Below are 24,816 nucleotides of genomic sequence, written 5' to 3'. Positions count from 1 at the left end.
CATTTGGAAAGATGCACCATAGTGGGGAAACTTAACTGTTCAAATACTTTTTTAAATACTCAGTATATATTTGCCATTTTTCCTTGTGTCCTTAGGCCAAAAATCGGGGTGCCTGAATATAATTATTTCTGCCACATTGGAATAATTTCACCACATAGTAAAGTGATGAATATGTATAGTTTTTCATTTACTTGTGAAATGTATCCTGTGTATTTACATCAGCCGTGGATAGATGGGTAGCATCTGAAACACCAAGTTAGTTCATTAGCCAGCAGACTACTTCATGTGAAGGAACTGTCTGAATACTTCTTACATTCATTTTATATATTTTCCACGCTTCTTTTTGATCTGGGCTTTGGACTGGCACAAACAGTTAAAAACCGCTTTTTATATTGCCTGTTTTTTACATTTTTGTATTTCTTTTCTCTTTCTTTTTTAAATAATTTATCCAGAAGTGTTAAATAATTTGAACTAGCAGTTTTAGTTAAAGTGGTTATTAATAACTGCTTGTGTGATAAGTCTTGAAACCGGATACAACACATAATGGTGCATTGCAAGTTTTGCATTAGTCTCTGGTATCCTGGCACACTTCCTGTTTTGCGGAAACTGCACATCTGCGCATTAGAAAATGTTTATTGGAATATTTACTCACAATAACATCTGAAAAATGTGTCCCTGTAAATGGTAGGGGATTCTCATTATAGGAGTGCTTTCCTCTGCCAGCTTTTCTCTATTCTATTGCACATTTTTCTAAAATTTGCCTCATGAGAGATAGGTGAAATGCTGCGAGTGACATTGTTTGCTCTGTAACTGACTTGTGGAGAGCATTAGTATTTAAAATGCCCAATGCATTTCACCTGTGCTTCATGGGATTTGTCAGAACAAGCAGGTCAGGCCATTTACCAAGTATTCTCTTGTTGGAAGTCCTGCTCCACTTGCAATGTTCAGTGCAGTTACACATTGTCATCCGTAAAAATGAGTTCATGGCCAAATGCACCCTTGGAAAGATGCACATGGAGAAATACAGTGTCACAATAATATTGACTGGTGAGTGTACCATGTTCAAAGATTTAGAGGTCAGTATGTCAATGCAACATTATGCCTTCCTATGCCATAACACTTGGACCACCAAATTGATAATGTTTTATGGTGCTTGATTATCTTAATATGGCGAGAGGTGGGAAAATGTAATGTACCTAGGAACACTGTTGTATGTGATTGGTTTGGTAGTGCAGGTGTTATTGTGTGTGGAGTAACAGTATTGCATGGCTTCCTGACCCCCCAGATCTTCAAACACGATACGCTCACCAGTCAACATTATTGTCACACTGTACTCTTTCTCCATGTACATCTTTTCGATGGTGCATTCAGCCCTGAGATCATTTTTATGCAGGACATTTGTGACTGCAGTTAACTGTCCAGGTGGAGTAGATCTTGGAATGTGAGGATATTCTTTGTTGGGCCTACCCTGCACATTCACCTGACTTAAATGTATTGAAGCATGTCCACATGCACCTATGAGCATCCAACAGTTGTCAACTGTGCTGGTGGAGGAATGCAATGCCCTACCACAACTATTCCGTACCAACCATGTGGCCAGCATTGGAACACATTGCAGAGCATGCATTGTCATCCTTGGTGATCACATGCTCTGTTAAGAACCATGTCCCACCTTTTGTGATTTCCAGGGGACCATCGTGAATTCCAGTGATTTTTTTTTTTTAATTATTGTCTTTGAATAAGTTTCATTTCTGCTTGTCTCATAATGCATATTTCCTTGTTTCATTCTGCACTATACTTCAGCAGTTCTTTCTATATTTTACTTAGCACTGACACATCATGCGAAAGTTAACTAAAATTTTCTTGGCAAATAGCATCTTGTTTCATATTCTTTGCAGTGACCTCACCTCTCTACTCTCATACGGTCTCTCACTCTTCATGTCCTACTAGTTTGAGTACCAACTGACTGTTGGCACAGTGGGAATCAGCAAGGTAATGATTTGGGAACCATTCACCTCACCTCATACGGTGACCTAATTTGGGCTGTTTGTTAAAAGTGTTGTTTAATTTATACACAAATTACATCAATATCAACCATTTATAGGCATTTGTTTTATTTGCTGATCTGTGTTGCCCATTTTAATTAATATCTAATTAAAATAGTTCAGTAGTTTGGAATGTAAGCTTCAGGTTCTTGATAGATGGTATTAAGACACCAATCTTCCATTCTCATGTCTAGACTACTACCCTTGATCATGATTTCTGCTTGCCACATTAAGTGTTATTTCTCAAACTGGCAGCTGTGCTCACCCGTGTAAGAATGTTTGCTGCAGCAACTACATCCTGTCATATACTCACGAACTCGTAATGAAAACCTTATGCAACATAATTTACTCTCTCCATTCAATCATTCAAAATATTGTGATCAGTGTGATCATGTGACCAGAAACATCACACCTTACATAAAACTGAAAAAAGGATGCTTTGTACATTGAAATTTGGAATACAGAATAAGACCAAAATTATTTAAATGGTTTAAAGTAAATGTAGTACAGTTACTATTCTACAGAAGTGAAAACTGATTCAAACACTAGTCTGGATAAGATGCAGAGAGACTCCAGAATGATATTTTCACTCCACAGTGTGGAAGTCAAGCTGTGAGAATGGGTCATGAGTCACACATGGGTAGCTCAGTCAGTAGAGCACTTGTCCCCAAATGGTAGAGGTCCAATTTTGAGTCTTGCACACAGTTTGAATCTGCAGAGAGGCTGTTTGCATGAATATTCTGCAATGTACAAAAGATTATTTTGGTTTTTGATCCTAGAAAGTATAAATAATGAAGAGAAGAAATTAGTGTCACAAATTTAGCTATGAGATAGAGATCTAATTGGCTTCAACCCTTGTTGTGCCTACCAGAATCTAGGACAGCCAAAACAACAGTGGAGTGCTAACCAGTTGTGGCCTGTGACAGTTAGCATCATACTGTTATTTCAAAGCCAGCCTCATAATGGCCATTTCAAAACACTGATCCTTTTTTTTATTTATATTGGTCATTTATAATATCCATTTGTATTGTAATTCGCTTGCTTTTATTTCTAGCTTATATTGCATCATTCCTCACTGATACAGTGAATGTTTAATATCACTTTATCTCTTGCCCTTTTTCAGTAAGATATTTGTTCGCATCAACATACCGCATTAGAGTTAACTTGCAAATAAATGTCACAGCATTGTTTATGCTAACAGATGTTTAGGTATGAAGGCTGAAATGTAAATTCCATACTAACTGGGACCATGAGTGTTTATCATTTGGTAATTTTTTTATCACCTGAGATGTCTGGCACTAAGCAGTAGTGAGGGAGTCGGTTATTCCTCGCCAGTTCCAGATACGTGTCTGAGTTCTTGGAGCGTTATTTGGGTGGTGAAGCTGTTGCCATATCTGAACAGCCTATAATGCAGCAGCATCAGAATCAACAACAACAACAACAGCAGACAATGACAGGACACTGTCTGTCACAGAACAGGTACAATTGGGTCTTAATTTGGATGAAATGCCTTTTCATTGCCCTTTGTAGCAATTATTTTAGTACCAGTAGCTAGTATCACTCAATTCATGTAATAGTTTTCACTTGAATGTAACTGTTGTCTGTATTCACCATAAAATAACAGCAATGTAAATGAGAATATTTAATGTTATTCATTATAAATAACCAGTCATTGATACTTATAACAGTGTAGGAATTTTGTTTAATTGTGTTATTACTGATTTTTAAACTGGTATATAAATCATCATTTAAAAAGGATAGATTTGTAAGAAATGGTGGTGATGGTGATAGAAATAGTAATGATGATGATGATGATATGATACAATACTAGCAAATACAGACTACACCAGAAGACATGACAATGTAGCAAAAATAATACATCAACAACTTGCCATACAACATAAACTAATAAAACAACATGTTCCCACATACAAGTACGCACCATGAAATGTACTGGAGAATGATGAATACAAATTATACTAGAACAGAGCCATTATAACAGATAAAACACCACCACATAACAAACATGACATCATACTCACCAATAAAAAGAAGAAATTAACACAACTAATTGAAATATCCATACCCAATACAACAAATATACAGAAAAAAACAGGAGAAAAAATTGAAAAATACATCCAACTGGTTGAGGGCATGTGGCATCAGGATAAAGTTGACATTATACCAATTATACTATCAACTACAGGAGTCATACCACACAATATCCACCAGTACATCAATGCAATACAGCTACATCCAAACGTATATATACAACTACAGAAATCTGTAATTATTGATACATGTTCAGATACCCGAAAGTTCCTAAATGCAATGTAACATATACCGTACAGTTAACAGGAAGTCATGCTTGATCAAGGTCCGCGTCACTTTCGATTTTTAACCAGACATAACGTCTGTGAAAGGAAAGAAATAATAATAATGCTATTTCAGGTCTTTCCATAAATATAATAAAATAAATGACTAACTGTATAACAGAGGTGAGTGATTGTTTTTCACAGCTTTTGGCAAGCAACTGTTGCATGTGTAATGCTTACTGTGATTAATTGTGCAACATTGACATTTTTAATTGTTTTATAGGCTTATTAACAGTTTCTCGCGCGCGCATGCGTGTGTGCGCGTGTGTGCGTGAGCGCGCGTGCGCGTGTGTAATTGCATGTTACTTAAGGGAATGGATTGTAAGTTTTTGTCTGATGTTTAAGTGGCAATTTTATGTTGATAGTGTTGTTCTTTCTTGCTGTACTGTTTCTTTTTATGTATACAGATACAAGCTGGACCTGTTCTGTAGCTTATTCTGTGCTGGTTTCTTCTTCTTCTTCTTCTTCTTCTTATTATTATTATTTATTATTGCCCGTGTACTGTATGCTGATGCATTTTACGTTGTTCCATAGGTTGTGCTGATTCCTGCAAAGGGTACCACACTTTACCCAGTTATTTGCATATAATAGTAAATAGTTCTTGTTTGTGCAGGACCACCAACCATTCAAGATCTCCAGCTGATGTGACCCCTATAAACATGTCTCTGGATTCCATGATGCAGCGAAGTCCGTCAGCGGAATTGTGTTTTACTGTTCCTCCTGATCCTCTGCTGTCACCATACTTAACAAGTGACTCTACCCTACAAAAGTTCCCTCCAGTTGGTATTATGGTGAGTGGCTAAGCTTCAACATCATTCATTTACTGTTACAGAAAAGCATGTAACTTTCAGAATGTAGAAAAACTGTCAGTATATTAAAATTTCCAAAAGTAAGATTTATATTGGGAAATCCTGCATAAAATACAAACAATAGAATCCTATATATATATAAATTTGTTTCAGGCATCAGTGTTCTCATGCCTTGTATCAGTGTAAAACTGACCAGGGTGATTCACCTCTTAAAGATGCATGCCTCTGCATGGATCCACTATACCACTATACAAATTTTAAGCTGTGGTTTTTTTTTTAGTTACTATGGTGACAGTGCACTATTTTGAGCACCGTAGTCTTGGTACAAACCACAGGTTAAAATTTGTGTAGTGGATCCATGCAGAGGCATGCATCTTTAAGAGGTTAATCACCCTGATCAGTTTTACACTGCAGCAAGGCATGAGAACACTGATGCCTAAAATGAACTATGAAAGGTGTTTTCTCCATTGCAGAAATACAAGGCATGCTTTTTTAAAAGTTAAGTGCAATTTGTAAATATGGCCATTGCAGTCAGCGATTTACACATACAAGCCGCAGCAAAACATTCAACTATGAATATGTTTTTCTTTACTTATTTAAAACAGCACTTATTTGAAAACCATTCTGAAATGATTAGTTTCACACATCCAAAAATATGAAATTGGTCAAAATTCATCAGCAGACAAGGGAAGATTATAGAGAAAAAACACTTTGAGCTACAGAATGTTACGAATAAAGGTTAGAGCATTTAAAGATGGTCATATTAGTGTTCACAATCAAGTTGTGCAATGTTGTTGATCATCGGTCACCACTGAAGACTTGGTGTAGAAAGTTAATGCAGAAGCTCAAGAATCTGTAGAATGGAGGCATTGAACATCATTAAAGAAAATGCCATTCAGGCAAACAATTTCATCCAGAAAAATCACATCCATTGTGTTAACATATGGGCTTGAGGTTCTAGTATGGATTTTTTCCCCTGAGAATAAAACAATCCACTAGTGAGACCTTAATTCATTGCACTGAGCAATACAAAAAGTTGTGTCAAGCTCAACAAAGGGCTTCTTTAGCATGGCAATGTCTACCTACATGTAGCTCAACTAATGCAAGATCATTATATACGGCCAGTAGATAGTTTAGGATTGAAGGAGACCATTCACCAAAAAGCAGAAGATTGAGTTGTTGTTATTGAAAGAAATAAAACTTGCTAGCTTTCTGAGTAAATCTATTTCAAGGTTGAAAAAGGATTACTCTGAAAGCTAGCAAGTTTTCCTTCTTTTGTGTGTGCTTCTTGATGACTTATATTCTAGTTTTCCGAGAGTGATCTCCTTTAATCCTAAAGTATTTATATTCTGCCAGGACTTCCCTGCAACTATTACCGTATTTACTCGAATCTAAGCCGCACTTTTCTTCCGGTTTTTTGTAATCCAAGAAACCGCGCGGCTTAGAATCGGGCGCAAATCAAGCGGAAGTTCTGAAAAATGTTGGTAGGTACCGCCACAACTAACTTGTGCTGTCGAATATATGTAGCGCTACACAGGCATGCTTTTTAGGCACAAAGATAAATACTGGCACCAAAACCTCTGCGTCAGTAAATAAATAAATAGATAAAAAGAAACGTGCAAGACTAGCTTTTTTTCTCCACCTCGAGTTTCGACCACTGCATTTTCATACATTATCCAACGAAGTAAATACAAATTCCGTATTGTTATCTTCGAATGTAGCTGAATTTCAGTGTACTATGAAAATCCGACTGGCAAGACTGTTTGGGATGTTTGTCAATATGGCCAACTCTACATTCTGAATTTTTTCCTACCTGTGAGAAGAGCTGGTTGCTAATAGGAACCTGTTGAAATGTGAATCACATGCAGTATTCGCTTCACCATAAGAATAATGTGAATATAAACATTTTGCCATGTATTCTTTCGTGTTTGCTGCTATCTCATTTAAATCCTGTCTGCCTAATAAACTACGAAACTAGAGTGAGACAACAGCAAACGCGGAAGAATATACGTATCGTGTCATGTTTATATTCGTATTATTCTTATGCCTAATAGTGATACAGTCAGAAAGCAGGTTACTGGGTGCACTTACTCTGAAGGTGCAAAGCAACGGACACTCCCTTGTAGGATTATCCTCTGCATCTGACAGGATTGTGGTAATCAGTGGCCGCAAAGATTTTCAAATGGAGAAAAATTTTCGTCTAACTCTCGTTCAGAACATGTTCTATCATACGCAGTCTATTATTTGGTTCTTGTTGATCATTATCAAAGAAAGCAGCAGTGTAAGTAACAACAAATAGCAGTCTCTTGCCATTGTTTCCCTAATAAGACGATCCCTCTTTTTTTTTTTATTGTAAGCGGCGGTAGCGCGCACATAAGCAAGCCATGCCGCGAGCGGCGACAGGCCGTAAACACGCACTGTCAGAATGTGACAAACAATGCATGACACAGTACAGTAATGCATTTTCAGCTTAGAGTGACGTAAACACCTATAATAAAGAAAACGGCACTTATCAGATCAAAGCAAAATAAGCAATTGATTCAAACCAGACGAAGCACGTGAAAAAGGAAGGGTACTCGTATAAATACGGATGGAGTGCCTGACGCATAGCAATGGCTACCTGGTAAAGCTCAACTGCTAAGCTTACGACTCGAACCAAACTACTGTAGCTGTATCGTCATTCATTCGACCTAAATTGTGTCTCATATTACAATGGACCAACTTTGTTTCGATTTGGAGGTGCGGCCTAAAACTTTTCTCTCTGCTTGAATTTTGAGTCTCAAATTTCACGTGCGGCTTAGATTCGGGAATTTTTTTTTCGCTTTATTTCGAGTCTCATTTTTCAGGTGCGGCTTAGATTCGAGTAAATATGGTATACGACTTGGAATGACATGATCACCATATAGCACCAAGTGTGTCCTTGGACTTGGATAGAGAGGGAGTGGCAACAGGTGTGCAACTGCTAGATGGTTAGTCAAATTATGACAGCATGAAAACATCTGTTCAATAATGGTTGACAATTTGGGTGACAGATTTTGATGAGAATGGAATTATTATGTTGAAAAGTGGTTTAAAGTATATAGTTTAAAATAAAATTAAAATTGTTTTAAAATACACTGGCATCTAATACAAAAATAGTACTTACTTAAATACCATATGTATAATATAAATAACACCTAACATATATTTGAGCGTAATATAAGCAAACGTAAATGAATCTTTACATCCCACAAAAAAAAAATTCATTTAATCCCACATTAAAAATATGAGTGGTTCAGCACTGCTAATTCAGGTAACAGAGGTTCATATGAAGGTGATATATGCATTTTTGTTTGTTTGTTTGGGGGACAAAACATAGATCTTTGATTATCCTGCAACGGGAGCCAGGTCATAAGTGTTTTGATTTTGAGAAAGATGAATCACCAGTGTAAGTAAACAAAAGAAAAAAAAGCCTTGTACTGCAAAAACTTTCTGATGTTGCATCAAATGATGTGAAAGAAACTTCACAATATTTCAGTGAGAAACTTGTTCGTAATATACAACCAATGATGTTGGTAACAAACTCCTCGCAGGAAAATGTAGTGTGCCAGTGCTAAGCAGAAGCCGAGAACAATAGCTCCTGAGTATCACTGTGCTCCATTGAAAGACAATGAAGCAGGTTACTGGGTGCACTTACTCTGAAGGTGCAAAGCAATGGACACTCCCTTGTAGGATTATCCTCTGCATCTGACAGGAATGTGGTAATCAGAAGTGGATCCCAATGTTAGCATTGAGTATATTCTGAAGGTGACAAGCACGTGCTCCATTGAAATACTGTGAAGCTTCAGACACACCAAAGAACACAATACCACAAAGAATCAGCTACATTTGTACAGTGGGAAAGCTTTTAACAGCACAATTGTATCACCTTTTTATAAACGGTGTATATTTACAATTCTGCAAGGCAAATGCTTAATAATAATTGCACATGTATGTGTAATGTTTTGCTCCTATGGTAGGCTCCCAGATTCACAAGAAAAATAATGCCTCCATCTACTTGCTGCAAGAATTACTATTTCTGAGAAGCGAGGGAGTTACAGGATTAAACTATTGTGCATACACATTTCTCTGGCACCTCTAATTATTAAGATTTAATGTAAGTTAATGTATAGTGTTGTGGAAACTGCTAATTTTTTGGGCATTATTGTTTCTTTGGGAAATAATAAACAGCACCAGAAGGGAAAAATGCAAAATTAAATTTTCAAGTGCTTTCTAAGAACACAAAAATGTGGAAGTATTCCTGAGGGCATGTTGGAAAGGCAAAGTGTATTTAAAGGAAGAAGTGTGTGTTTTTTTTCCAGTGAAGTAATAATGCTTATTTTGTTCCGTTGATGTAAAAGGTGTCCGAAACGTTTAAAGTTAAAATCGCAAAGGCAGTGCAGGGTCTTAAACGTTGAGATGATGAGCTAATGGTTGGAAATGGATGAGTTTCTCACTGACATAAATTACTTACTCTTTATAGCAACAATTTAAGCTCAGAACAGCTCACTGAATTTTGCTGCACTGTTGCACAAAGAGATTGGTAGCAAGGAACCTATTAATTAATTAGTCTACAGTTTCTACTGGGGTTTTGTACACCAACAGTGTTGTATAATCTCATAGGAAAAGAAATCGCGGGAGATCCAGGAACCTTGCAGACAGTTGGAAGAGTATCTCACTTTCCAATTCAACAATTTGTATAATACTATTGAAGTGAGATGGTACAGTGTCTTGTGAAAACCACATTCTCTCATGGACAACAAGAGATAGAATTCTACCAACAAATATTGAATTAATTATCTGAAAATTTAATTGTGATTGTACCAGAAAATAAAAATCATTTTACAAATACAGCAGTCAGTTACTTGCAGACCTTCATAAGGTTGTCATTAACTGATTTTGTACAATTCCAGCCCACAAATTGAAAGAAAATTATTGGTAGTGATCTAAGATGTGTAGCATCTGGATTTTGACATAACTGTGGCAGTTAAAAACAGAATCATAGTTTAAAGAGGCCTCATCTGTGAAAGCTACAAATTGTAGGAAGTTTGGTGCTGTGGCACCAGTACTGAACTGGGTAATTCATTGATAGAATTGAACTTTAGGTTGAATTATTTGACACCATTGTTCACACACATTGTTTATAATAGTGGTCTAATTGTTGCTCCACCTCCACCTCACGGTACTTTTTGTAGAGTACTTTCATGGCAAAGTTGATGGATATTGTTTACAATCGAACACCATCTTTTTAAATTCTTCTGTACAAATAATTATTTGTAAAGAACCTCACCCATATCTGTGGCTTGAATAACCCAATTTCATGTGAGTTTCTATCTGGAGCAATAAATTTGTAGCACTTAGGGAGATACATGTTGGATATGAAACACGGCAAGTTGGAACTATTCCCTTCGGTATTGCTCTGCTCCTTTTGACAGCATTTTTTCCCTTTCTTTCAGCTAACTGTACTTCTACAAGTATGGTATATGAAATGTACATACTCATAATGATAAATTTTTTATTTACATAGTACTTCATGCAATTTCGTATCTTGTGCCAGAATTTACCATGATGATAGTGGTATATTTAGTAGTGTTGAAAACTTTATTAACTAAAGAAAATTGATAACAAATTGTTAAAAGGTGTAATGGTGAAATCAGAGTGAGCTAATCAGTGGTTGGAGGATTACTGTCACAACTAATGAGGAAGCCTTGAGACCATTCTTTCTAGTAATGTGTTTGTTTTCTGAACACTTATTTACGTAAAAGATACAGATTAAACACACCCAAAGTTACTTTTGCCATTGAACAGTCTTACTTGTTTAATTCCATGATTTCATATTATAGTTTTGTAGCTCTAATTTTTCCTAACCAGATAAATCTTCATTATTCAGTTAAGCCTTTAATTAAAAAATTGCATAAATTAAATATTAAAACATGGCAACTTTACTTGTAAGTAGTGTGCCAGTCTAAATAGTACTGTGAGCTTTTGTACTTTTCTATCCAGGTAGGTTTTAGTCAAATCAAATTATTATTGGAATTTATAGATTATTTACTCCACTGTATTTTTATCCTGCAGTTTTATAATTATCTATCAAGATTACAAAATAATATTATGCCATTATCTAGTACCAGCCCCAAGAAAAGATCTTCTGTTTGCCACCAGAATTTGTATGATCAACACCATTGTGTTCAAAAGTCCATGCAAGGTAGTCAACCAGTTTGTGTCTTCACATCCCTGATTGAGATGCTGTGTCTATTTAATACACTATTAAAACCTCTTTGTAAAAGAGCATGTGAAATTTCACCCCTATCAGACTTCGAGTTAACATCTTGCTGAAAGTGCAGTCCCAGTTCTGATTATGTTAACAGTTCTGTGACATTTGCGTAAGTGGAAGTCAGCAGCTCACTTTGTAGAGCAGAGTTTATTACAACCTGCATGATACTAGTGTCTTACTAACTTTTCTACTGTGAATAATGGGGCATGTATGTGCAAAAGATGATGATGTGTTATTTTTGGTGACTGATTTGAAGGACAATTAGGCTCATGATTTGGAGGACAATTAGGTTCACTGTCACTAAATGAATTGACCTTTTGGTGGACTCTCACTAGTAACGCGTAGAGGGTGAATTCAATGGGTTATAAAGTTATGTTATGTGGAAATGAACCAAGTATAGACAACAGTAACATATTGTGCAAATGAGCTACAAGTGAGTATTACTTTTGTTTATAGTGGTGAGAGATGAGGGTGCTTTACATGGTTGGTTGATGATATTTGGGTTAAGAGCTGACAGGACAGTTATTAAGTGATCTGCTAGTGAAATAATATGTAAAGTAATGCCTGTTGTTAGAGACTGATCATAACTCAGTTGTGTCTCTTGGAGAAAATAAATGTGCATATGGCAAATCAGAAATCTGATAGTATTGCATTTGTTGTTGCTGAACATAATTAGAATACCCAAACAAATTTTACAGTTTGTGACTATAAACTTGCATTGCTAAACAATAATGAGAGACCACAATTTTCATCCAGCTTTCCAAGCACTACATCTTGCTGCAACGTATATTGAGTGCATGCCTTAAAAGTTGCTGTAATGATTAATGCCCCATCTGCAATCACCATTAATGAAATGTTAACAGTGATCAGTTCAGTCATGGACAAATCACAAACAGTTGTACATTGCTTTTCAAAGTATAGCCCCAAATGTTGAGGCAGAAGGCTGATATTTGTTATGAATCAGAAGCAGTTTAAAAAACAAACCTCAGACTAATTTCTCATTAAAGACCTCATACTTCCTGAAATATTCATATCTGGCCACTAATTCTATATTGCAAAATATTCAGTTTAATTCTGACACTTAACATTTGAGACATTTTGTAATATGATTTAGAGTCACTGCACATATATGAAACAATTATTTAAGTAAACAGTAACTATATTGCTTCATTAAACAGGGATATCCATAACTGTAACACAAGAAATAAAAATGATTATCATGTTGAAGGCAACGAGCTCAAATTAACTGACAAAGAGCATGTAAAAGCTGGATGCTTCCTGTACAACACTGTGCCAAATTATATAAAGATATTCAAAAATAAATTAAAATGACTTAATTGAAACTTGTCCATATGGTCTTAAAGAATAACTTGAATCAAAAACTTGTTTCATATGTAACTCTGCAGATATATGAAACATCTTTCAGGAAATGTAGTGATTTTAATCATTGGTAATTATGTATGTATATCAATGGTTTTTTAGATGCGTGTATTTTAGAGGCTGTTTTTGAAAAAATCAGTCATTTTACTGATATGGGCTTGTAGTTATCAATTTTTGAAATTTGTAATTTTTTCACTCATCATGTAAACTTGTTCAGTACCATTGTACAGAATGGTTCATGGAAATAAATGAAGTTCAGTCATATTATCCTATTTTGTGTACTGAAATAAGAGAAACCAAGCAACTGTGACTTAAGTATGTTGATTAACCAACACTTGGATTTTGTTACGATATCTGTTCCACAGCAATGTTGCCAGCTCTGATATGTTCTGATTAGAGTTTTCCACTCTTTTCATAAGTTATTCTGTTCCAATGCTAGAGTGTTTCTTTAAACAAGACTGTGACGAAATCCTTTGTTTATCATCTAAGAAAATGAAGTGCTTCATGCATGGTGAACCCACTGGTTCCAATAGCTAATTTCTTTGTCTGTCTTTTTGTTTTTTTTGAAAAAAAAATCTCTAATTATTAAACGGAGAATTTTTCGGTCATGATTTGTCATTGGACAATGTATCACTGAATATACTGCATGGTTGTTTTTTATTTTTGCATTAATCTGACATACTTATCTAGTCTTACAAAAAGTAACCAGTCTATAACAAACACTAATACAGCTTTCTACATTATGAGCTCAGTGTTATTCATAGTGGAAATTAGCTTGCTAAAAATTAGTGTTTCTATTCAATGTTTAAAGTCTGCATTTTATATTTTAGTCAGTAGAAATGGATCCCTGTCTGGATGATTGTGTAATGTTTGCACGGAAACTGCGTAACCTTGATGTTCCTGTCACCCTGGATGTCCTACCTGGACTTCCTCATGGATTCCTGAATTTTTCACCGGTATGTAAGATGAATGTTGGTAGTAAGATTATGTGTTTAGAATAATAAGAAAGTAATAAGAAACTGTTATTACCAGGAGTAAATTGCTTTGTGTTGTAAGTAATCCTAAAATGCTGTAAATACTTGAAGTAGCTAGCATAACCCTATTTCAACAAAAAGTAATTTATTTTTAAAGGATTGCCCATTACAGTGCACATAAAAAGTGTAATGTGTGATATGGTATATCAACACAGACGTAAACTACATGAAATGTATTGTATTCAGTCCAATGAGAAAAGAAAGTGTGCATGGCTAAGGAAGTTATCTGGACGTACGCATTTAGGACTATGAAAGCCATAAAAAAATAAAAGAAAAGAAAAATTAAAAGTAGTGGCCACAAATGAAACACTGAGAAATAGGTAAGATGATTATAACCTGATACACGAATGAAGCAGTAACAGCAAATGTATTTATCTGAGAAAGACTACATGGATGCATTTATATGACTATTTTAAACCAATGATTACAATGTTTATAGTGTTACTACCGGGTAAAAAAAAAAGTGTGTTCATCATATAACACATTGGTCTGTTTTGTTTAAGATGTGCTTAAATGACTTACTTGTAATTCATTTTGAATTGCCAGTCACTTACAAGGGAAGTACCCCCAATTTGAATGGCTAATGCTGAGTAAAAATGCTTCCAAAACATGGAGATGTCTGTTGTATCACCCATCAGTGTCATTTATCTGTAAAACTATGCATTTGTGTACAGCTGATGTTTGAAGCATTGAAGCTTAATGGATCTGAAGACTACAGAAATAAAATCCGCATAAGAAACAGTTTCATGTAACAAACAGTTATGACCAGTAGATTGATAAGAGTCAAATGGGAGGTATTACTTGGCAAAAAGCTCAACATTTACTTGGAAAACTCTGTTAACACATACAGTACTTAGTCATATGGAAGCTGGTGTATTCTGATGCGTACTTCCTTTATTTTTTTATCAATGAGCAAATGTGGAATTTCAATGAAGTGATTAATACAAAGTGGAGGGGAACAACTCGTGGGAAAGATATTGATAATGTGATCACTGTGGTTTTTGCTACAGGACTATATCCTGCAGGTAAACCAAAAATGATGCAGCATGTCCACAAGTTGCCCTTTTCAAGTGTGCATACTTTTCCATTTCACTGTGTTAACCTTCTGCCATTGATTGAATCAATACTGATATTTGCTGGTAAGGTAGGTGGTACAATAGACACATTCGAGTATTTTTAAATTTTTGTATTTGGTTTGTTACATGTTTCTTATTTGATTTTAGTCATTAAAATTAGGGTAGTCCCATAGGCTGTCGTAGGGCAACCGAGTGAGGTGGCGCAGTGGTTGGCACACTGGACTCAGGAGGCTGACAGTTCAATCCCGCGTCCGGCCATCCTGATTTTGGTTTTCCGTGATTTCCCTAAATCGCTCCAGGCAAATGCCGGGATGGTTCCTTTGAAAGGGCATGGCTGACTTCCTTCCCCATCCTTACCTAATCCAATGAGACCAATGACCTCGCTGTTTGGTCTCTTCCCCCCAAAACAAAGATCACCCTTTAGAGAATATAAAAGGATCCCTGTCTTAGATGGTGGTAAATAATGATAATAATAATAATAATAATAAAAGATTTTCAAAAATGCAATAACAGATTGAAAGGTAAACAGTAAATATCTCTTTCTAAGAGTAATTGTTGTTCCACATTTTACATTATATTCTTCAAATCAATAAATATCTTATACTACACTACTCCCTCCCCATGAACCATGGACCTTGCCGTTGGTGGGGAGGCTTGCGTGCCTCAGCGATACAGATAGCCATACCGTAGGTGCAACCACAACGGAGGGGTATCTGTTGAGAGGCCAGACAAACGTGTGGTTCCTGAAGAGGGGCAGCAGCCTTTTCAGTAGTTGCAAGGGCAACAGTCTGGATGATTGACTGATCTGGCCTTGTAACAATAACCAAAACGGCCTTGCTGTGCTGGTACTGCGAACGGCTGAAAGCAAGGGGAAACTACAGCCGTAATTTTTCCCGAGGGCATGCAGCTTTACTGTATGATTACATGATGATGGCGTCCTCTTGGGTAAAATATTCCGGAGGTAAAATAGTCCCCCATTCGGATCTCCGGGCGGGGACTACTCAAGAGGATGTCGTTATCAGGAGAAAGAAAACTGGCGTTCTACGGATCGGAGCGTGGAATGTCAGATCCCTTAATCGGGCAGGTAGGTTAGAAAATTTAAAAAGGGAAATGGATAGGTTGAAGTTAGATATAGTGGGAATTAGTGAAGTTCGGTGGCAGGAGGAACAAGACTTCTGGTCAGGTGACTACAGGGTTATAAACACAAAATCAAATAGGGGTAATGCAGGAGTAGATTTAATAATGAATAGGAAAATAGGAATGCGGGTAAGCTACTACAAACAGCATAGTGAACGCATTATTGTGGCCAAGATAGATACGAAGCCCATGCCTACTACAGTAGTACAAGTTTATATGCCACCTAGCTCTGCAGATGACGAAGAAATTGAAGAAATGTATGATGAAATAAAAGAAATTATTCAGGTAGTGAAGGGAGACGAAAATTTAATAGTCATGGGTGACTGGAATTCGTCAGTAGGAAAAGGGAGAGAAGGAAACATAGTAGGTGAATATGGATTGGGGGACAGAAATGAAAGAGGAAGCCGCCTGGTCGAATTTTGCACAGAGCACAACATAATCATAACTAACACTTGGTTTAAGAATCATGAAAGAAGGTTGTATACATGGAAGAACCCTGGAGATACTAAAAGGTATCAGATAGATTATATAATGGTAAGACAGAGATTTAGGAACCAGGTTTTAAATTGTAAGACATTTCCAGGGGCAGATGTGGACTCTGACCACAATCTATTGGTTATGACCTGTAGATTAAAACTGAAGAAACTGCAAAAAGGTGGGAATTTAAGGAGATGGGACCTGGATAAACTAAAAGAACCAGAGGTTGTACAGAGATTCAGGGAGAGCATAAGGGAGCAATTGACAGGAATGGGGGAAATAAATACAGTAGAAGAAGAATGGGTAGCTTTGAGGGATGAAGTAGTGAAGGCAGCAGAGGATCAAGTAGGTAAAAAGACTAGGGCTAGTAGAAATCCTTGGGTAACAGAAGAAATATTGAATTTAATTGATGAAAGGAGAAAATATAAAAATGCAGTAAGTGAAACAGGCAAAAAGGAATACAAACGTCTCAAAAATGAGATCGACAGGAAGTGCAAAATGGCTAAGCAGGGATGGCTAGAGGACAAATGTAAGGATGTAGAGGCCTATCTCACTAGGGGTAAGATAGATACCGCCTACAGGAAAATTAAAGAGACCTTTGGAGATAAGAGAACGACTTGTATGAATATCAAGAGCTCAGATGGAAACCCAGTTCTAAGCAAAGAAGGGAAAGCAGAAAGGTGGAAGGAGTATATAGAGGGTTTATACAAGGGCGATGTACTTGAGGACAATATTATGGAAATGGAAGAGGATGTAGATGAAGATGAAATGGGAGATATGATACTGCGTGAAGAGTTTGACAGAGCACTGAAAGACCTGAGTCGAAACAAGGCCCCCGGAGTAGACAATATTCCATTGGAACTACTGACGGCCGTGGGAGAGCCAGTCCTGACAAAACTCTACCATCTGGTGAGCAAGATGTATGAAACAGGCGAAATACCCTCAGACTTCAAGAAGAATATAATAATTCCAATCCCAAAGAAAGCAGGTGTTGACAGATGTGAAAATTACCGAACTATCAGCTTAATAAGTCACAGCTGCAAAATACTAACACGAATTCTTTACAGACGAATGGAAAAACTAGTAGAAGCCAACCTCGGGGAAGATCAGTTTGGATTCCGTAGAAACACTGGAACACGTGAGGCAATACTGACCTTACGACTTATCTTAGAAGAAAGATTAAGGAAAGGCAAACCTACGTTTCTAGCATTTGTAGACTTAGAGAAAGCTTTTGACAATGTTGACTGGAATACTCTCTTTCAAATTCTAAAGGTGGCAGGGGTAAAATACAGGGAGCGAAAGGCTATTTACAATTTGTACAGAAACCAGATGGCAGTTATAAGAGTCGAGGGACATGAAAGGGAAGCAGTGGTTGGGAAGGGAGTAAGACAGGGTTGTAGCCTCTCCCCGATGTTGTTCAATCTGTATATTGAGCAAGCAGTAAAGGAAACAAAAGAAAAATTCGGAGTAGGTATTAAAATTCATGGAGAAGAAATAAAAACTTTGAGGTTCGCCGATGACATTGTAATTCTGTCAGAGACAGCAAAGGACTTGGAAGAGCAGTTGAATGGAATGGACAGTGTCTTGAAAGGAGGATATAAGATGAACATCAACAAAAGCAAAACAAGGATAATGGAATGTAGTCTAATCAAGTCGGGTGATGCTGAGGGAATTAGATTAGGAAATGAGGCACTTAAAGTAGTAAAGGAGTTTTGCTATTTGGGGAACAAAATAACTGATGATGGTCGAAGTAGAGAGGATATAAAATGTAGGCTGGCAATGGCAAGGAAAGCGTTTCTGAAGAAGAGAAATTTGTTAACATCGAGTATAGATTTAAGTGTGAGGAAGTCATTTCTGAAAGTATTCGTATGGAGCGTAGCCATGTATGGAAGTGAAACATGGACGATAAATAGTTTGGACAAGAAGAGAATAGAAGCTTTCGAAATGTGGTGCTACAGAAGAATGCTGAAGATTAGATGGGTAGATCACATAACTAATGAGGAAGTATTGAATAGGATTGGGGAGAAGAGAAGTTTGTGGCACAACTTGACCAGAAGAAGGGATCGGTTGGCAGGACATGTTCTGAGGCATCAAGGGATCACCAATTTAGTATTGGAGGGCAGCGTGGAGGGTAAAAATCGTAGAGGGAGACCAAGAGATGAATACACTAAGCAGATTCAGAAGGATGTAGGTTGCAGTAGGTACTGGGAGATGAAAAAGCTTGCACAGGATAGAGTAGCATGGAGAGCTGCATCAAACCAGTCTCAGGACTGAAGACCACAACAACAACAACAACACTACACTACTTTTAAAAGTGGTCTGTGTGTTTATTCAGGGTATAAGGTAATTCCATCATTCCATACCAGATTTCTACCAAATCTATCCAGCTATTTCAGCATGGAGTAGTGACAAACTTTCTTGTTTATAATATATATAGGATAACAACACAGAGATTCTGGCATGCACTTCCTGCTATTGGGATAGTGTTATTAAGGTAGCAGTTGAAATTAAATTAGCTGGTTACCTTGTAAATAGAGACTGAGGTTTTTATTTAAATTCTGTGTGGAAATCCTGTTCTCTCTCTCTCTCTCTCTCTCTCTCTCTCTCTCTCTCTCTCTCCAAAACACAGAGGGGCAGAGTTAACGCTATCTCATATGTTTGTTATTAATTTTCACTATCTATTACTTCTAATGTCGGTCATCTTTGGTCGTGTTATGATGCCAACATTCACTTTGTGTGTGTGTGTGTGTGTCTGCAAATTGAGGTTTTAAATTCCCTTGCACAGTGCGTACTAGGTGCACTTTTACCTTGAAAATGACAGGTTGTGCACATGTAGAGATGCCAGTGGCTGTCAACGATGTCATCTGGTTGGAGTCCAAAGAACCAGACAGAAGGGTCAGAGAATTGTGAAAACTCTTGATCATTTAGTGCAGGCTCACCCAAACTGTGCCCCTGGGGTGCTAGCACCCACGATCGCCCATGGCCAGCGCCCCGGGTGAATTCATATGTTGTCGCAGTGGCCGAGCCGTGTCGCTCAGCTGGCCATGGGGCCCGCCGAGCCTCGCCATGCCGCTGTACACGCACTTTGTTTGGATGACAGACCGCCGCGCCAGCAGTGGTCAAAAGCAACACAAAACTGTTAGTCAACAGACGCAAGGCTACAGTGGATCGAGATGGATGGTCAACAGCAGCAAACAAAAAGAAAGGGAAGCAGCGCGTCCGCACTATTTAAACCCCAGTGGGAAATTAATTTACTTTGTACTGCTGTCGAAAATCATGCCAAATGTCATTGGAACCTCATGTATTTAAAACGGTACTCGATTGTACGGCAGTTTAATACTTGTCACAAAGATCAGTTCGAAAATTTGTCGCAAGAGGAACACCAATCAAAGCTTGAAGAACTGAAAGAAAATTTCAAGCAGCATTACAGTGAAGTAAGTGTTTCCTATTGTATGACTCTTTATAAATAATAAAGATGATAAATAAAACTACATTTTATAATCTGATATGTCACTTAGCAATGTGCCAGTTATCGAATATCAGATTGTCAGCAACAAGGAACATTTCTTTTCAGTTAGTTTTTATATTTGGGTCGCATTAAATTGCGTTGCACAGATATAAGAAAAAGTTTCAGGTACATTATTTTTTGCCACTTTCTGAAAAGCCGTCACAAACGCTCTCTCAGCAGCAAAGTGTCATTAAGAGTCATTCTTTGTTTTTGTGTTTTTATGGATGGAAAGACATATGTTGTAGTTCGATCTATGTTTTCAGTTAATTAAAATGCAATTTTTATGGATGGGAAAACATATGTTGTATTTTGATCTATGTTTTCAATTAAATAAAATGCAGATATTCCAATAAATAAAAATTTATTTTGCGACCACATTTCGCTGACCTTTTCAGAGGAACTGGGGAACACACACCTAAAATCAATCTTTTTTTGTTAGTTTCTTATTTGAGTTTCAATGAATGAAACAATTAATTGTTAAAGTGATAAGTGGTTTAAAAAGAGGATTGTACGAAATTAATTGTATGTTCTTTTTTTGCCATGATAAGAGCAGGAAACAGGTGGGCAAAGTTTGTGCACAAGTTACAAATACTCGATGAGAATTGTGAAAGCAGGGAAACTCTTTGCAGCTGGGAATCTCATCAAGGATTGCCTGGTCGACTCGGCGGCTTGTATTTGTCCAGCAGATCTCACAGAAAAATTTGAAAAAATAGCTCTCTTGCCTCAAACTGTTTGCTCGCCAAGTCGAAGATATGGCCTCAGATATGGCACTGCAAGTAATGGAGAGAACGGCAAACTTCATTTTCTATCGCTCTTGCCGAGTCTGCAGACGTTGCGGACATTTCTCAGCTCATCATATTCATTCGGGGTGTCGAGAACAATCTGCATGTCACCGAAGAATTTCTTGACATTATACCATTAAAAGACACAACCATGGGTTTGGATACTTTTCTAGCTGTGGAAAACATGTTAGAGTCAATGGTTTTAAAATGGGAACGCCTGACCAGTGTAACAATGGATGGAGCCCCTGTGCTATGAGGGATACGCACTGGATTCCTGGGTTTTGTCAGGTCAAAAATGGCGGAAGTTGGCTGTTCCTTAGTCGCGGCAGTCCATTGTCTGATACACCAGGAGGCACTTCATGTGAAGATTGTCAACATAAAAAATGTTATGGACACAGTTCTTCAAACGGTTAATTATCTTCTCTCGCATGGACTCACACATCACCAGTATAAAGAATTTCTGGCTGATATCGAAGCGGAATACCCGGACATCCCGTACCACGCCGAAGTAAGATGGCTGAGCAGAGGAAAGGTGCTTCATGAGTTTTTCTCCTTGAGGGGTGAAGTAAATACCTTTTTGGAAATAAAAGGACGTACACAAGAATTACTTTGTGATCCTAAGTGTGTGGCGAATTTGGCTTTTTTGAGTGACCTTATTGGTCATTTAAATACTTTGAACATTTTACTCCAAGGCGAAAATCACCCTGTTGTTGATTTAGTGCAGACGATTCAAGCATTAAAAAACTTATTTTGTGGGAAAAACAGTTGTGCTGGAAGAATTGTGGACACTTTCCTCCACTAGACAGTGTTAAAGAAGATGTGGACTTTTCATATTATGTTCAGATCATTTTTGAATTACAAGAACAGTTTGAAAACAGATTTTTGGAGATAAGTGAGCTTCAACCAGCCTTAGGTATATTTGTTCGCCCGTTTTCCCTTCAGGCAGAGGACATCTCCTAAGTGCTTCAACTAGAGCTGATTGACCTGCAGTACGATATCCGCCTGAAGGACCACTTTCTTATCTGTAAAACTTTGATGACTTTTACAGCTGTCTTCCATGAGAGAAATATCCTCTTTTGCACAAGCACGTGGCCGAAGTTCTCTCAATGTTTGGTTCCACATATATTTGTGAGTGCTTTTTCTCTCTTTTAAAGCTTGCTAAAACTAAGAAATGTTTATTACTTGGCGATAAAAATTTCACTAATTCTTTGGGGTTAGCAGTCTCATGGAATATTGTACCAAACCCAAACAAAATCGTTTCCTTGAAAAAGAAAAACTTGTAAAATATTAATTGTCTTCTTTAAGAATGTGGACTGTAAGAATTAAAGAGTGTTATAACCTTAATTCAATTTTTTAATAAGTTTTCAAACTTTGTCAGTTAAAATTATTACGTACAAAACAGCAAACTAAGGATCCGATTTCTAAACTCTGAAAAGGGATTAAAAAAGCCGTAGCATGAAGGATGACAAAAAAAATTTACTTGTAACTTCTAACAGCAGGAATGAGACTCCCTTACATAAAATTATTTCTAAAATAGGTTATTTATGACTCTAGTTCATTTAAGAAACTGATATATTTTTCAGAAGACGCCTATTGTACGTATGATGAGTGTGCATGTGCAGTAGTAATAGAATCAACCTGTGGGTCAGAAAACTACTAAGTTGTTCTTCAATTCTTGTTGTGGATATTGTTTTCTAAAGCTTTGCGCAGTAATTCTGCCACACGAACGCTATTTGTTGCCTAAACCGTAAATGGTTTGCTACCACTCATCGACCTCTTTTACAGAGGTGCGCTCCTTCTGTTATTTTATTTACATTTGATCTGACCGTGGGACAGTCCAATGCAGCGCAGAGCAGTGCTGTGCAGTCTCACTCTCTCCGCAGCTTTCTCACTCTCTCCACAGCTGTCTCTCTCACTCCTATGCCGACACTAGCAACACACGGTCGCGGACGGGGCGCTGAACTACACTGCCTTGTGCCCGTGGGGCGCGGCCGTGCCCGCCGGGCGCATTTCTTGGATGAGCCTGATCTGGTGTCTCACAGCAACTGGCCTTGAATTTTTTGAAAGAATAGTGACTAATGATTCTCCTGGCTGTACCACTATACAATTGAATCAAACCAGAACTCAACAGTGTAGAAGAGTTCTTTTTCTCTGCTTCTGAAGAAATTCTAAGTGACACAATCAACAAATAAATTACTTGAGACGTGAGGGGTACGAAAAGTTGTGCTGTTAGTACACTTTTGTCAAAGTGTGACAATGGTCGACCTGCTTAATGTTGTACATGTGAAGTGCCCAAACAAAGAGGCTGCAAATGTTCAACTCTTACTTGACAATACACAGCCTTATACTGCACCTTGTGTTCGCACTAAGATGTTTGGACCTCTGAAGAAAGCCCCCCAGTCTGACCATTACATCAGTTGTGCACAGATGGTTATACGCCCTCCCCTCTCACCAGAATTCCATGAATAGGCCAGGGGGAACTTGCCCTCCAATGTGAGAAATTCTACATTTGTTGAAAATAGCGAGAGAGGTGTAATATCAGTGAATGTTTTGTTTTGTCAAACACTCTGTCTTCTGAAATCAGTTCAGTGTAAGTGTTGATTCACCTGTCTATGTAATTTCAATATATGTAAACTGCTAACACCAAACTGAATCTTTCAAGATGATTTCATATACTGATGCTTAAGCACCAGGACAAGTTGTTGTCATTTATTGTTATTGATTATGATCTAAAATTAGTGGTGAAAGGTGTGCTAACTCATAGTAATGTTAATAGTAAACTTGTCTTATTTGTTGTAAGATGCACATTTTCCTCAAATTTTGTTGTGTTACTATAATATGCTATGTAAACCAACTTACTGAATATTATGTATTCTTGGAATTTCTGTTGCAGCTGAGTAAAGAGGCTCATAGTGGATCAATGTTGTGTGTGCAGCGTATCCAGCAGTTGTTTGACAAGGCATCGAGATCAGCCTCACCATCATTATCTCCTTCATCATCTTCTACATCATAGTATGATTTCTATTCAGGTTGCCTTTGTAGTTGATGAGACATAAATGTTTGATACAAAATACAGTACTTATATAAAATTTTATGTTTTGTTATACATTGGTGATTCAGTTTTTGTAGAAATACAGTTGTCAGGTACTGAGAATGTTATTGTTCGCACAGCAAATATAAGCAGCATTTGTTTAGCATCTTGCTGTGTGAAATACTGTGACAGTTTTATATTGTTAGTTAATTTCAGTTAAATTATTATTCAGTAGGTTTACTGGCCATGTTATACTTTGTGATGATCTCTCTATTTGAATGTGTGTGGATGCATAACTTCACTATAGTAATTATTTATTTTCATGAGGTTGAGATTATTTATTGTTGTCAATGCTGGTTTCAATGCCGCACAAAGATACATTTGAAGTGTCAGTAACATGCTATGAACATCTCTTTCTTGCTCTGTATCTCAGGAATAGACAATTTCACTGTTAAATCTGCTATGTAAGAGCACATTGCAATTGTTGTTACTTTAAGAAAGTTACTACATGTTAAATTTTGTGTGTTGGAAGCCTCAATTTTTAATATTGTATGGATGGCACATAATTCTTTTGTATGCTTCTATGTGGTTTCTAAAAAACATGCACTGTTTATTCCCCGTGTTATGGCCTGTGATATTTTATCTTTTGTTCATAATAAACTTGTACAGATGCAAAAAGAAAAGAAAAATATCGGATTTGTAAAGCACCTGTTGGTTTTCCTACTTCCTGTAGTTTGATTTATCATGTTGGAAAAAAGTTATTTTTTGTCCTGGCAAGTGAAACATTAATATAATTAATCCTCCATGTACAGTCAAGTATGTACTTTACAGTGTTTGTGCCTCTTTGCCCTTTATAATTGGACTGCTGTG

At 37.1% G+C, this 24,816-nt stretch overlaps 1 protein-coding gene across 2 annotated transcripts in view; it reads left to right on the top strand.

Moving 5' to 3' along the window:
- Positions 1-24,606, top strand: part of LOC124777265 (hormone-sensitive lipase) — a 96,676-nt gene extending 72,070 nt beyond the window's left edge. Inside the window, exons 9-12 of one of the 2 annotated variants that reach the window (XM_047252595.1) lie at positions 3,381-3,524; positions 5,034-5,211; positions 13,732-13,857; positions 23,809-24,605. In XM_047252595.1, coding sequence (XP_047108551.1) covers positions 3,381-3,524; positions 5,034-5,211; positions 13,732-13,857; positions 23,809-23,928 — 568 coding nt within the window. In that variant the 3' untranslated portion in view covers positions 23,929-24,605. Of the gene's footprint in view, positions 1-3,380; positions 3,525-5,033; positions 5,212-13,731; positions 13,858-23,808 lie in introns of both variants that reach the window. The other variant, XM_047252596.1, reaches the window with a different exon arrangement.
- The last annotated feature ends 210 nt before the right edge of the window (positions 24,607-24,816 follow it).

This window comes from Schistocerca piceifrons, chromosome 2 (assembly GCF_021461385.2).
Source record: "Schistocerca piceifrons isolate TAMUIC-IGC-003096 chromosome 2, iqSchPice1.1, whole genome shotgun sequence".
In the NCBI taxonomy this organism is placed as follows: domain Eukaryota; kingdom Metazoa; phylum Arthropoda; class Insecta; order Orthoptera; family Acrididae; genus Schistocerca; species Schistocerca piceifrons.
This window is presented reverse-complemented; position numbering and strand designations above follow the sequence as displayed.